At 39.9% G+C, this 15,877-nt stretch overlaps 1 protein-coding gene across 1 annotated transcript in view; it reads left to right on the plus strand.

Annotated features, from left to right (window-relative positions):
• The window catches only part of LOC110940982, a 51,836-nt gene extending 36,763 nt beyond the window's left edge, over positions 1 to 15,073 (plus strand). The window contains exons 9-14 of the mRNA XM_035990167.1: positions 10,090 to 10,371; positions 11,036 to 11,212; positions 11,874 to 12,158; positions 12,851 to 13,027; positions 13,735 to 14,022; positions 14,678 to 15,073. Coding sequence (XP_035846060.1) covers positions 10,090 to 10,371; positions 11,036 to 11,212; positions 11,874 to 12,158; positions 12,851 to 13,027; positions 13,735 to 14,022; positions 14,678 to 14,893 — 1,425 coding nt within the window. The 3' untranslated portion in view covers positions 14,894 to 15,073. The remainder of the gene's footprint in view (positions 1 to 10,089; positions 10,372 to 11,035; positions 11,213 to 11,873; positions 12,159 to 12,850; positions 13,028 to 13,734; positions 14,023 to 14,677) is intronic.
• The last annotated feature ends 804 nt before the right edge of the window (positions 15,074 to 15,877 follow it).

The raw sequence follows: 15,877 nt of genomic DNA on the forward strand, positions 1-15,877 counted from the left end.
CCGGGGAGAGGAGGCAGTAGACATTAAAGAGCAAAGGAAAAGAGGATCCAGCTGGCGAGGCAACAGCCCAGCTAGAAAAAAGGGGAACTTTAACTCCTATGACAGACGCCAAAAGGGTTTAGACCATCGAAGGTCTGAAGGCCGGAACCCTTCCAGCAGAGAGAAAGGCATAAGTTTCACACCCCTCACCAAAAAGAAATCCTCGCAACAGAAGAAGTCAAACAAAACTTTCAAAGCCTCCTAGGCCTCTCCCCAAAAGCAGAAAGAATGAAAACTCCACACAATACTGTGAATTTCATGAAGAAAAGGGGCACCACACCAAGGATTGCTTCCAGCTTAAGAAAAGGATCGAAGAAGCCGTTAAGTCCAGGGAACTTGCTCACTTGGTAAAGGGAGTAAGGGACAAAATTGCTGAATGAAAGGGCAAGGAAGTCAATATGGTGGATTTTGATGGAAGGGTTCCACACAAGAGGCAACGGTTGGAAGCTTGGGAGCTTTAGTGTGTTTGCTTCCCTCCAACGGAGAAAGACCCTCTTTCAAACCCTCTTGTGGTTAAGGCTACTGTGGGAACATTACAAACGAGCAGAGCATACATATACACTGGTGCTGCCACCGAAATCATGTTTGAAAAGTTCTTCAACCGTTTGAGCAATGAAGAACATTCAAGACTTCAACCCTTTGGGACCTCCATAAAAGGTATTGTCGATATACCCCTTAAGCCTTTAGGGCAACTGACACTTGATGTTCATTTCAGCGAAGGTCAGAAGGAGAGAGTCCAACCACTCACCTTTGTGGTTATCAATATACCTTCAAACTATGATGTGATCATTGGAAGGCCAGGACAGTGTGCATTCTATATCGCTGTGTTAGTTGGCCATGACACTGTCAAATTTACTATCGAGAGGGGAATAGCAACCCTTCAACCTACTCAGGAGGCCTACATGGTTGAAGGTGAAAGTTCCAAAAGTGAAGAAGACAAGCAAAGGTTAATCATAAATCCTAAGTACCCTGAGCAGAGGATAAGGGTCAATCCGAGCCTTTCACAAGAAACCCTCTCATATCTTGAAAAGTTGTTGACACGTTATAGCGATGTCTTTGCTTGGTGCCCGGAAGATATGACAGGTATCCCTCGAAGCATTGCTGAACATGAGTTGAGAATGCCACCTGATGTCAAGCCTATTGTCCAAAAGAAACGAAGTCTAGCCCCCGAAAGAAGCTTGGCTGCATGCCAAGAGGTTGAAAAGCTTGTGTCAGCTGGCATCCTCCGAGAAGTCAAGTATCAATCCTGGGTTGCAAACCCTGTCATGGTTCGAAAGCCAGACAATTCTTGGAGAATGTGCATAGACTTCAAGGATCTTAACAAAGCTTGTCCCAAAGATTGTTACCCGTTACCAGAAATTGATCTCAAGGTTGACTCCCTGACCGGTTACCCTTTCAAGTGTTTTCTTGATGCTTACAAGGGTTACCAGCAAATCCTCATGAAGGAAGAAGATGAAGAGAAGACCGCGTTCCACAGAGACAAAGGGATCTTTTGTTACCAAAAGATGCCTTTTGGCCTCAAAAATGCTGGAGCAACCTACCAACGCCTAGTTGACAAGGCCTTTGCAAGTCAAATTGGTAGAAACATGGAGGCATATGTCAATGACTTGGTGATCAAAAGCAAAACGGAATACGAAATGCTTGATGACATCCAAGAAACCTTCAAGAACCTAAGGAAGGTCAACCTGAAACTCAACCCCGAGAAATACTCATTTGGGTTTGAGGAAGGAAAGTTCCTAGGGCATATTGTTGGAAAACAAAGCATTAAGGCCAATCCAAACAAGGTGAAAGCTGTTCTTGAAACCAAACCGTCGAGAAGCAAGAAGGAAGTTGAAAGCTTAAACGGGAAGCTTGCAGCCTTGAAGCGTTTTACCTCAAAATTGGCTGAAAGGTCTTTACCCCTTTTCAAAACGCTCAAGGGTTGCTCCGATAAGAAGGACTTCAAATGAACTGAGGAGGCCGAAAAAGCCTTCAACCAGATGAAGCAACACTTAGCTTCCCTACCTGACATTGCAGCCGCAGAAACGGGAGAATTAATCTCGGTATACCTTTCAGTTGCTGAAGAAGCAATAAGTGCGGTCCTCACCATTGAACGAGACAAGGTTCAGGTACCCGTTTATTTCTTCAGCAAAACTCTATAATTGGCTGAGATCAAATACCCTCCCTTGGAGAAACTTGCTCTAGCCCTAGTCCAAACGGCTAGAAGGCTTCGTAGGTATTTCCAAGCACACCCTATACAAGTGGTCACCGACCAACCTATTAAGAATGTGCTTGAAAAACCAGAAAACTCGGGACGATTAGCCAAATGTGCAGTGGAACTAGGTGAACATAACATCACCTATGTCCCAAGAAAAGCTATCAAAGCCCAAGTCTTGGTTGATTTCATCATAAAAGTCCCAAAGCAAACAATCACTGAAGTAAACACAGCTGCCACTGAACCCTCAGACCTTGAAGCCTGGAAGCTTTTTACCAATGGGGCTTCAAGCGTTGAAGGGTCAGGGGTCGGGCTCATTCTGATCAACCCAGAAGGGTTAGAATTCACATATGCTCTTCGCTTTGATTTTCAGACCACCAACAACGAAGCTGAATACGAAGCACTGATAGCTGGCTTAAGACTGGCTAAAGAAATGAAAGCCCAAAAGCTTGAAGTGTTTACAGACTCGTTGCTGGTATCAAGCCAAGTGAATGATAGCTACATTGCAAAGGAGCCCAATATGAAAAAGTACAAAAAAATCAAAAGAATTGATGAACACCTTCCAAACATGTACCATCAAGCAAATTCCCAGGTCTCAAAACAAGAAAGCGGATGCCTTGAGTAAACTCGCATCTCTCACTTTTGCCCACCTTACCAAGAAGGTATTGGTAGAAGTGTTAAAGGCTCCGTCGACCGATTAGTTGGAAGTTCAAGATGTAATCACCGAAGAAGAACCAAATTGGATGACTCCAATCAAGAAATTCCTTAAAAACGGTGAATTGCCTAGTGATCAAACAGAGGCTGAAAGGGTTAAGATCAAGGCAAGGCAGTATGTACTACAAGGTGAAATCCTCTACAAAAAGGGTTACCTTGCACCCTTGCTAAGATGTGTTGGTCCCGAGCAAAGTCAGTATTTGGTCATAGTGATTCATGAAGGTATATGCGGAGCTCATTTTGGAGCTAGATCGGTGGTTGCTAAACTTATGAACCTTGGGTATTTTTGGCCCTCCATGCACCGAGATACCACTGAGCAACTAAGGAAGTGTGATGCCTGCCAAATTCATGCACCGGTCCCGAAAAGTCCCAAACATGATGTTGTCCCAATAACATCAGCATGGCCATTCTATAAATGGGGGATGGACATTGTCGGTCCATTTCCTCCAAGCAAAGGTGGAGTAAAATTCTTGTTGGTGGCCATAGATTATTTCACCAAGTGGCCTGAGGTTAAACCACTTGCAAAAATCACGGGCAAACAGATCATTGACTTCGTTTGGGAAAACATTATTTGCCGTTATGGATTGCCGGGAGTACTTGTCACCGAAAATGGAAAGCAATTTGCTGAGAAGCCTTTCAGCGTTTCGTGCAAAGAATTCAGAATCAATCAGGTTTTCAGCTCAGTGGCATACCCACAATCAAACGGTCAAGTTGAGAGGACGAATCGAAGCATAGTGGAAGGAATCAAAACCAGATTGGGAAGGTATGAAAGCAATTGGCTTGAAGAATTGCCAAGTGTTCTATGGGCGATAAGAACAACCGAAAAAACAAGCCATAAAAGAACACCCTATAGCTTGGCATTTGGGTCCGAAGCCGTGATTCCAGCTGAAGTAGGAGTTGTAACACAACGAATTGTCAACATGGATCCCGAAACAAACCAAAATGAGACCATGTTGAACTTACAACTCCTAGAGGAAGCACGAGACCAAGCTGCAATTCAAGAGGCCAAGTACAAACAACGAATAGAAGCCTACTATAACAAAAGAGTCAAGAATGAACGCTTCAATCCAGGAGACCTGGTGCTTAGAAACAATGAAGCTAGCAAAAAAGAGAACCAAGGAAAGCTTGGCCCAAAATGGGAAGGCCCGTATACCATCCTTGAAGCACATAAGGGTGGATCTTACAAGCTAGCAGACTCAGAGGGTAAAAGGCTTCCAAGACACTGGAATGGAAAAACCTTGAAAAGGTTCCATGTCTAAACGGGAAAAATTGGTTTGTATTTCACAAGTTGTATTTCAAGAGTGGCACTATGAATACCTTTAGTAAAAACAATATCTCTTGAATGAATGAAGTTGTTTTATCAAATTTGTCTTTCTATCCTAAGATCAGGTTGAGAACCTAGAAAAAACTCCATGGAAAGGGCCGTGTAAGGGGAAGAGCTCCCAGGCCACATCGCTCAATAGTTCAAGGGTTGAAAGAACCTATATAAGGGGTGAGTTCCTAAATCAATACAACTCCATGAGACTAATTATTGAAAACAAAGTTGCCTCATAGACGGGTTTGAACAACCTACACCAAATGTTCGTTAAGCCTTAGAAAAATAACCAACAAACAAGCTTACGAAATCAAATAAAAACAAGAAAATGATGAATAGGATAGGTGCTATGTCTTCTTGTTAAAAATACCAAGGCTAAGTGACTGCAGCACTGAACCCTTTAAGGTATAAAAAACATAAAGGCAACACAAACTCGACAAAGACAAAGCTACAAGAAAAAGAAATAACCTAAGGAATAATGCAACAAATTGAATGAAAAGTAAAACTCAAAGATACAAACCAAGCCACGTCAGAAAACTAAGAAGCCTTAAAGGCTTCAAGCTATATGTGTGACAATCAGAAGCCTTAAAGGTTTCAACCTATATACAGGATAGCCTGAAAGCTTGAAGGCTTGAAGCCAACCAAGCTGTCTTAACAAAATAGGCACAAGCATAAAAAACACAACACAAGACAAATAGTTAAACATAATAGCATAATAAAGGAAGCCTTAGAAACTTCCAAGCATCCAAGAAAAGTTAGAACAAGCCCTAGTGACTTGTAAACTTAGAAATTGTTCAAACGGCCATACAGGCCTAACCACAACCACATAACAAGAACCTTAAGGGTTCCTGTAAAACCTAATATTGTTTTAGTTAACATACAAACCACAAATTGTTTTCAAAGGTGCTAAGAAAGCTACGAATGTCCATCAAGCATAAGCAGGAGGCTTGGAAGCCTCAGAACTTTCACCTTTAACCTTCTTTGCTTTCTTTGACTTCCTAGCCTTCACACCACCATCACCACCTACTGCTGAAGCCTCCAAGCTTACATCCTTCGAAGCATCAGGTCCTCCTGAAAGGGTGTCATCACTATCTCCCGAGTAAGATCACTTTCTTGAAAGGGAACCTAGGACTTCAGCACAGACTTTCTCATTAAGGCCCTCCGGTTTTAGCTCCTGCAAGACAGTAAGAGGCTTACCAAAACAAGTAGAAACTTGGTTGACATACGGGTAGGTCAGCCTCTCCATCTGTTCAACAGAACTTTTGAAGACCTCAGAAGCTTCAGGACGAAATAAGGGAGACTTTTCCAAAGGGTTCCCGGATTCATGAAGCTTGTAACCAGCAATGAGACCTTGATGTTTCCCCAAGTTGAGCAATTTAGTGTAAACTTCACCAAGAGCGGAATTAAACTCATTGGAGTGAAGAAGGTAAGTAACAACTTGCTAGAAACCTTGCTTAATTAACCATTGGTTATCACTGGTAGCTCGAGCAACCAAAGCTTTTAAGCCTTCCTTCTCTTCATCAAAGGCTTTCTGCTAAACAGACAAAGCCTCCCTACAGCCTTTAGCTACAACCGATCGGCCTCAAAGCTTTTCTTAAGATCACCCAATTCAATTTCATGCCTTCTGGTCAACTCACCAACCTTTTTGACCCATGCCTCTTCTTTCTCAGCAAACCCATCTATCTCTTTCTTCATTGCAGCCATTGAAGATTTCATTTTCTCTTTCTTCTTAGAAAATTCTTCATACTCATGCATCCTCTTACGAAAACGAGCAACTCCCTGAGGAAGCATGGCAGCAAGGTTGCAAGTACTCAAAATCATGCGGAACAACATCATGTCATCATCCATCTCGGCAATGGTGTTATGAACCGAAGGAGGAGCAATGTGGCTTAACACATCTTCACAAACAGCAGCATCCTTGAAACTATCATCAACCTTCACCGACCAACCAGGCATATAAACCTCATCTGGATCCAACCCTTCAACGTCCCTGCTCGAAGAACCTTGAACAGGAATAACCATAACCTTCTTGGCCGGAGTCTTCTTCTTCCCATGAACAACCAACTTCTTTTCCTTCTCAGCACCCACTTCAACACCTTGATCTTCAGAAGCCTCAATATGATCACTCAACTCCACTGGTTCAGTAGAAGTGGATTGAGGAGCACCCTTGAGTAAACGGCGAGTAGATCGACGGGTTGAAGCCTTGGGAGCAACAGACTTAGAAAAATCCTTAACATTGGAGACACTGACATACCCAGTACCCTCAAACCTTTGCTCAGCACCTTTAACTACAACATTTTCATCAGGGACAACTGGGACGTCCTCAAACGCAACATCAGAAGTATCGTCACTTTTTATGAATTCAAGTGCAGACATGACTGCAAATAACCACAAAACAGAAAGCACATAAGACATAAATTAAGAAAACACAAAGGAAGTAAAAAAGAAAAATGCATACCCGTGCCATTCCTCATTAGAACCGGATCCCGATTGGCCTTTTCCCACAATTTACTAACCCCTAACAGAACTAGCAAATGTTCAGGAAAGGGACGAACCCTTGAAGGGCACTCCCGGATGGCTTTAAGAAAAGCGTCATTCAAATCGGATTCAGAGGGTTCCGGTTCATTGAGAATAGCATCCGGGTGCCTCCACACCATCTTGAAGGGGACAATAGAATCAGAGACCCAGAAAAAACGATCTTTCCAAGTACCAAGAGTGGTAACCATGGAAGAAATGAGACAAGCATCAACCTTGGATGTTTCAAAGGTGAACCAATCACCGTTTTTCGCCAAACGGAAAAACTGACGAAAAAGCAACAGTGAAGGATCATAACCAAGGGCACGACACAAAACTTCGAAATGTAAAACCCTAGCCATGCCCTTCGGATGAATTTGACCAAAGGAGACTCGGTAATACTCCAACAGATTTAAAACAAAGAGGGAAAATGGATGACGGAGGTTCGAAAACTCAAAATGACGACAATAAAGAGGAATCGAACTGGCCGGACATTTATCAATCGGAACGTCACAAGCAGGAGCAGTCGGTTTAAACTTGTTCCCAATACCATATTCCATGCAAAACAGTTCTACCTCTTATTGGGTTAATCGAGAAAAGGATTTTGCCAAATCCTTACGAGCACCCATGTTGCAGAAAATAAGAAGAAAACAAGGAAACAGAAGAAACCAGAACTAACCTGAAGGATGGAAAGGAAATGCAGAGAAAACTTGAAGAGAAAATGAAAAATTGTTGTCTGTCTTCAATAATAAAAGGAGATAATACCCAAATAAAAGTTATAATTAAACAATAGTCATTAAACCACTCCCTGCAAAAAACCGCCGACCTATAAACTGCCACACATCAATCAAATCAGTTGTCAGTTTTTAAAATTCAAAATTCTCAACTGACTCCAAGCCTTCAAGCTTTCAAGCCTTTAAGCAATAAAAGCAAATGTGTAAAAGTCAGAAGTCTTTGAGCTCACTCCTAAAAACCTCTGACTTGGGGGGCTTATGACGGGGGTAGCCTAAGACTAAATAAAATGACTTAGACACATTAAAGCCTAAAAGGTTAAAAGGTTCGAATGTTGAAAATCCGGAAGTTGAGATAAAGAAGTACGTGAACAGTAGAGAGTCACATCTCTGATTGCTTCACCAAACTCCCCAGCCGCAAAAGTAGCGTGAGTCCACAGAGCACAGCCTTTTATCCGCAGGTCAAAGACTTCAACCCCCAAAAAGGGCAAAACCCCCCACTGCAAGCATGTTCACTAGTCAAACAACTTCCTCTTTGAGCGATGTCTTTCCCTATAAATTAGACACTTCATTTAGTGTGAAGGACATTCCGATCATCCCTGATTCCTGGAGAATCTCTAGCCATTGTTCTCGAGTACTTGCTTCATGCAAGTCACTTTCTTTCACATTCAACACACACATTCTCTTTGTTCTTACATTCGAAACTGAGCACATCCCAGTGGAGGATCTCGAGCAAACAACAAAAACAAACTAGTGAACCTCTCTCCACGTCTTGCAAACGTGGGGTGACCCCACCACCTGCGTTAGGCAAAATTGAACCCTTCAACCCTTTTGCCTAACCAGCCCAGCTATTATCCTTGGTCTATTATTTGTTGCATCAACAAACACTAAACTACATCCCAACTTAATTGATAAGTCTTTGCCATCCTTTTATTGGAACTCAGATCGATATAACCTGAACCCAGATGTATTGTGCTTTAGCCTTGCATTAAGGCCTATAAGTGTCTAGATAACGCGGGATCGCGATTTCCAAGTCACTTAGGCCGATTCTGTAGTTATTGATTTAAGGATGACCCACTTTGTCATCTTGCTACCCCAGAACATCTCTGGAAATTGTGTATTGGTAAGCGTTACCTACCTACATAATCTTTTTTCAGTAGAAAGTGTTTGCACCATCACAGAATTTGATTAATAATGGATCTCAATACTTAAAGAAAATAATGCTTTTGAAATTGGTTATTACTGTATTTATTATGGTTTTATGAAATATTAAAATACTGAAAATCAAAAGTTTGTTTTATAGAAATCTTTCAACAATCTCGTTCTTGCTTATCCTCCACATCGGTCCATTTTGCACCGAAGTAAACTCCATAACAAAAACATCTTAGAATGGTGTTGTAACCTAAGAAAAGTTCTTAGTGATGAAGAGAGGTTATATATTTTGGAAATTCCATTTCCCTAGTTCCTCCTACAAATGGCCCGAATGAGGTTTGGAAGCGACATGTTGATAATTCTAAGACCATGTGTGGTGGGGTGCCCCTACCTTGGGGGTTATGTGATATGTGGCATCAAGCTCTCTTTTCAAGATCAAGCCCCTGCCAGGCATTTTCACAATCACACCAACACCCATTTTCTGAAGATCACGCCCCAGGGGGCGGTGGGAATTTGGGGCGTTATCTTTGCCATGTCCGCAGAACTTCAAGCCCAATCACATTACCACTACACATGGTCTAATTAGTTAGTGGAATGTGATGTTTCGGATCATAGATTCTCCATAGTTGGTGGTCTCACATTGGTCTTCACCCTTCGAATTGTGAAACAAAGTAAAAAATCATGTTCCAATTGTTTTAACATTGGTTAGGCATTATCTCATCCAACCTCCTCGTTCTCAAATACTCCAATGACATGTGGTGGTAAGTCCTTGATTCATGGGCAGCTGGAGAGTGAGTAGTAGTGCCTTGTCTAATATATTTTTATAGCTAATGTGTAGAAGTTTGGCTTTGGGCAATAATAGAATATATCAAACCTGGCGTGTTGGCCTTCTCGGATAGTTAGGACCTCTATTTGGTGTAGAACTAGTTACGATGTTCATTTAAGGAGTTGTTCTTCTTTTTCTTCATTTCATTGCCTACTCACGACCTATGAGACCTTGGCCTCTTGATTTTCTACGTGAAAGATGTGCTTTGCTAAAATAGTATGTGCTTGGGCAGGTGGGCGGTAACAACAATTTCTAAGCATATTGGACTTGTTTATTTTTTTATTAATTATTTATATAAAGTTTATAATTATTTTTTATCTTCTTACAATCAAAATATTTATATATAATTTAATATTTTTATCATAATTTTATATGTGATAATAGTTATTATATATTTATATAAACTTTATAGGCTTGTTTCTAATCGCGACTTGGCTCGAGCTCAATAAGGGAAGTTGGGGCTCATTTATTTAACAAGCTTGTTTTAGGATCGAGCTTGTTTAAGCCCAGACCAGTTCAAGCTTTTAGATGTATATCTTGAGTAGCTCACGAGTGGCTTGACTTAAACCCCTCGTCGTTAATATGAGTTTGTATATTATGGCAGGCGTTTGCTAAGAGGGTGGAGAAGAACAACAGGAACAAGAAGGAGTTATCAGTTGAAGATGCAGCCATGATGATACAGATTACTTTTAGAGTATATTTAATAAGGAGGAGTCAGGCTTTACGTGCCCTTCATGAATTGGCTATTGCTAAGGGGAAGCTTAAGGAGCTCAAGGCTTTGTTTAAGAATCCCACTTATCATGGTCGGTTGGCTCATGATGAAGAGGAGAGACAAAAGTTTTCTGAGCGTATCATTGTGCTTCTTCTCACTGTGGATGCCACTGAGGTAAATAGATGGTCTTTTTATGTTGCCTCTTATGCAGGTTATGCTATGAAATGGATATATATTTTTGTGATTCATGTTATTGTATCATCCTGTGGCTAAGAAAAAGGTTTGAATAGTAGATTGATTATATACCTCTTGTTGAATTTCTATTTATTCTGTAAAATCTGATAGCATGGTAAGAGTAATATTGTTGATTTAGTCGCGTATATTATTTGTCAATCGTAATCCCAACATCTTGCCGTTAGTTGAGACTTTCTGTCAAAAATAAGTATAGGCTTTCATTTTCTTTGAAAGATTTTCGACTTTAGTAAGGTTGATACTTGATGGTTGATATGAACTTCAATTCATCATGCTACTTCATATTTCTTGCTTGATTTCGTTGCCCCTTTGTTCCCAATTAGATGTGAGACTTTTAGCATTACAGTCTTGGGCCCAATTAAGCTAGAGTAGCTATCATTCCATACTTGATTATTTTCTTCTCGTGTTAACGTGACTGGATTTTGAAATGTGTCGCCTTCATCAAATCTACACATAAATTTTGTATCAAACGACATAGTAAATGGTTATATGAATATCAGAAACCATGAAGAATGGTGTTAAATTGCAAATTTTGAGCAAATGACCTTTTGAGTTTAGAGATTGCTAATGTTGTTTGCAAAAGCAGGGTGTTAATATCCTGGTGAGGCATGCAAAAAGGTCGATGTTGGATGAACTAGAAGCAATGCTAGACATTGTGGACCCACAATCAAGATGCGTTAAATCTCTAACCTTGAAGAGGAGGACATCCAACATGCCAAATGGTGGCGTGATCCAAAAAGAAGCAGCGGAAGGCGTGACTCAGGTAGTCCACGTGATAGGACTGGACGGCGGTTCTGAAACCTTTGAATGAGCTTGTTAGTAAGTCCATGACTATGAAACCCGTGTTGAGGTTGCCTTTGTTTGCCAGTGTTTTTCGGGTTTTAAGTAGGTTTAAACAGTTCATTATTGCTATAATTCTGTATCTTTTTCTGCTTGTGCAACAATGGGTTCTGAAACTAATGTTTTTAAAAGTAAGTTAATGTTTTTGTGTGTTTGTTTTAATTTTGTAAATTACTTTTTTTTGTTTAAACACCAAACGCAGACACCCCCAAATCTGCTTCTATGTTACACCCAAAAAACACCAGCAAACTAAGACAAGCTCAACACGGGATTCATAGTTATGGCTTGTCTCTTTTTTGGTTTAGATACATTTTACAATTAAATTTTTTATATCTAACATAGTTATTTCAAATATATCTATATATATGTGTGCATATATATGGAAAATCAATTAAATATTACAGGCTCGTACACAAGCCAGCTTGAGTTCAGCAAGTGAAATTGGACTCGTTTACTTCACACACACGTTTTAGGCTAGAGCTCATTTCATCGGTTCAACCTTTTAGATAGCCTATCTCGAGTAGCTCACGAGCGCGTTGGCTCGTTTACAACCCTCGTTAATATGAGTTTGCATATTATGGCAGGCGCTTGCTAAGATATGGGAGAAGAACAAAGTGAAGAAGAAGAAGGAGTTGTCACCTCAAGATGCAGCCATGATGATACAGATAATGTTTAGAGCATATCTGATAAGGAAGTATATGGCTCTTCGTGCCCTTCGTGATTTGGCTACTGCTAAGGGGAAGCTTAAGGAGGTCAAGGCTTTGTTTAACAACTACTCTTATCGTCGTCGGTTGACTCGTGATAAAGAGGAGACACAAAAGTTTTCTGAGCGTATCATTGTGCTTCTTCTCACTGTGGATGCCATTGAGGTAAATACACGGTCCTTTTATGTTGCCTCTTATGCAAGTTATGCTATGAAATGGATATATTTTTGTGATTCATGTTATTGTATCATCCTCTGGCTAAGAAAAAGGATTGAATAGTAGATTGATTATATAGCTCTTGTTGAGTGTCAACATTTCTATTTATTCTGTAAAATCTGATAGCATGGTAAGAGTAATATTGTTGATTTAGTCACCTATATTATTTGTCAATCATAATCCCAACATCTTGCTTTTAGCAGTGACTTTCTGTCAAAAATACTTTCATTTTCTTTGAAAGATTTCGACTTTAGTGAGCTTGATACTTGATGATTCATATGAAATTCAATTCATCATGCTACTTCATATTTCTTGCTTGATTTCTTTGCCCCTTTGTTCCAAATTAGATGTTGAGACTTTTGGAATTACAGTTTTGGGCCCAATTAAGTTAATATTTGGCTTCATCTTATGTCTCTTGGATAGAGTAGCTACCATTCAATACTTGATAATTTTCTTCTCATGTTAACGTTACTGGATTTTGAAATGTGCAGCCTTCATAAAATCTACGTATATTTTGTATCAAACAACATTTTAAATGGTTATATGATTATCAGAAACCATGAAGAATGGTGTTAAATTGCGAATTTTGAGCAAATGATCTTTTGAGTTTAGAGATTGCTAATTGTTGTTTGCAAAAGCAGGGTGATAATATCCTAGTGAGGCATGCAAAAAGGCCAATGTTGGATGAACTAGAAGCAATGCTAGACATTGTGGACCCACAATCAGGATGCATTAAATCTCTAACCTTGAAGAGGAGGACATCCAACATGCCAGATGGTGGTGTGATCCAAAAAGAAGTAGCGGAAGGCGTGACTCAGGTTGTCCACATGATAGGACAGGACGGCGGTTCTGAAACCTTTGAATGAGCTTGTTAGTAAGTCCATGACTATGAAACCCTTGTTGAGGTTGTCTTAGTTTGCCAGTGTTTTTCGGGTTTTACGTAGGTTTAAACAGTTCGTTATTGCTACAATTCTGTATCTTTCTCTGCTTGTGCAACAATGGGTTCTGAAACTTACGTGTTTAAAAGTAAGTTAAAGTTTTTGTGTGTTTGTTTTAATTTTGTAAATTACTTATTTTTAAACGCCAAACACAGACACCCCTAAATCTACTCCTAAGTTGCACCCGAAAAACACCAGCAAACTAAGAGAAACTCAACACCGGATTCATAGGTATGGCTTGTTTATTTTTTTGTTTAGATACATTTTACAATTAAAATTTTTATATATAACATTATATATAATTTAATTATTTTTATCATAATTTTATATATGATTATAGTTATTACAAATATATCTATATATATGTGTGCATATATATAGAATATCAATTAAAAATTACTGGCTCGTTTAAGATACCCGCCAGCTCAAGTTCAATAAGTGAAGTTTGACTCCTTTACTTGACACACATGTTTTAGGCTTGAGCTCATTCCATCGGTTCAAGCTTTTAGATAGCCTATCTCGAGTAGCTCACGAGCGCCTTGGCTCGTTTAGAACCGTCGTTAATATGAGTTTGCATATTATGGCAGGCGTTTGCTAAGATTTGGGAGAAGAACAAAGTGAAGAAGAAGAAGAAGGAGTTGTCACCTCAAGATGCAGCCAGGATGATACAGATAATGTTTAGAGCATATCTAATAAGGAAGTCTATGGCTCTTCGTGCCCTTCGTGAGTTGGCTATTGCTAAGGGGAAGCTTAAGGAGGTCAAGGATTTGTTTAACATTTACTCTTATCGTCGTCGCTTGACTCGTGATAAAGAGGAGAGACAAAAGTTTTCTGAGCGTATCACTGTGCTTCTTCTCACTGTGGATGCCACTGAGGTAAAAACATGGTCATTTAATGTTGCCTCTTATGCAGGTTATGCTATGAAATGGATATATATGTTTGTGATTCATGTTATTCTATCATCCTGTGGCTAAGAAAAAGGTTTGAATAGTAGATTGATTATATAGCTCTTGTTGAATGCCAAAATTTCTATTCAAAGTAGCGTTATCAATTACGTAAAAATTTGATAACTTGGTAGTATTCATATATTGTTGATTCAGTCGCTTATACTATTTGTCATAATCCCAACATCTTGCGTTTGGTTTTGATTTTCTCTCAACTTAAGTATACACTTTCATTTTCTTCCAAAGATTTCGACTTTTGTGAGCTTCATACTTGGTGATTGATTTGAACCCTTTAATTCATATTTCTTGCTTGATTTCGTTGCCTCTTTGATCCAATTAAGCTAATCTTTTGGTTTCATTGTATGTCTGTTGGATATTAACTACCATTCCGTACTTCATAATTTTCTTCTCATGTTAAAGTAAATGGATTTTGAAATGTGTCGCCTTATCTAATCATTAATTTTGTATCTAACTTTGTAAATCGTTATGTGAATATCAGAAACCATGAAGGATGTTGTTAAATTATAAATTTCAAGCAAATGACCTAAAGAGTTTAATAGATGTTAATTGTTGTTTGCAAAAGCAGGATGCTAATATCCAAGTGAGGGTTGCAAAAAGGCAGATGGTGGATGAACTGGAAGCGATGCAGGAAGTTGTGAACCCACACCCAGGAAGAGACGAATCTCTATCTTTGAGGACATTCGACATACGAGATGGTGTGACCCAAAAAAAAATGGGAGCACGTGTGGCACAGGTTATCCGCATGTTAGAATATGCAGATGGTTCTGAAACGTTTGGATGAGCTTGTTAGGAAGTCCATGACTATGAAACCGGTGTTTTTCTTAGTTTGCAAGTGTTTTTTTTTTGTTGTTACGTAGGTTTAATCTGTGTTTTATTGTTACAGTTCTGTATGTTTCTCTGCTAGTGAGTTCTGTAACCGGCAGATTGTACTGTGTTTAAATTAAGTTCATGTTTTTTTGGCTCTCGGTATCCACACATCCCCTCTTTTTATTTGCACATCTCTAATCCTACAGGAAGTGTATTGGGTTATACGGTTCCTCCGGGTCAAAGCGTATTGATCTATACGCTTCCTATACGTGTACTTGAAGTACAACTTTTCAGACACTTTTCATGCAATGATTATGGGACCAGAGGAACCATATAGCCCTATACGCTTCCTATAGATTTTTTTTTTCAAAAGCAGCATATGGCTCTTATCATCTTTTTTTTTTTGAACGGAAAGGAACGAGTGTCAACCACCGTGACACCGGGCACTGTGGCCAAGGTCGACTACTCAACCGCCACCAGCCTCTTGGCTCTCCCAAATACGCGGAAACCCGACCTCTACCCGCCCGAAGGAATGGCAGTGGAATAATCGGTAAAACCTCGCCTCCCATCCAAGACGAACAATATTGCCCTATACGCTTCCTATACTTTACTTACTTTACTGACATGGAAAACGTATTGCCCTACACGCTTCATATACTTTACTGACAACGGAACTATATTGCCTTGTACACTTCCTGTTGGGGGCACTTTTTCAGATCTTTTAAGTTATGAACTGCGTGTATGTCATAGCGAGGTGGTACATCGTACCAATAGGAATCGTGTTGCCTTATACGATTCCTATTGGTGTCGTATTTAGTGTGTGTTTGGTATGGGGTAATAGAATGGATGAGGTAATGGAATGAACGGGGGAATGCAATGGATCATTACCATTCCATTTCGTGTTTGGTTACCATATGAGAATGAAATAAATTATTACCGTGTATTGTTTGGTAGGCAA

This window comes from Helianthus annuus, chromosome 5, assembly GCF_002127325.2.
Source record: "Helianthus annuus cultivar XRQ/B chromosome 5, HanXRQr2.0-SUNRISE, whole genome shotgun sequence".
NCBI lineage: Eukaryota > Viridiplantae > Streptophyta > Magnoliopsida > Asterales > Asteraceae > Helianthus > Helianthus annuus.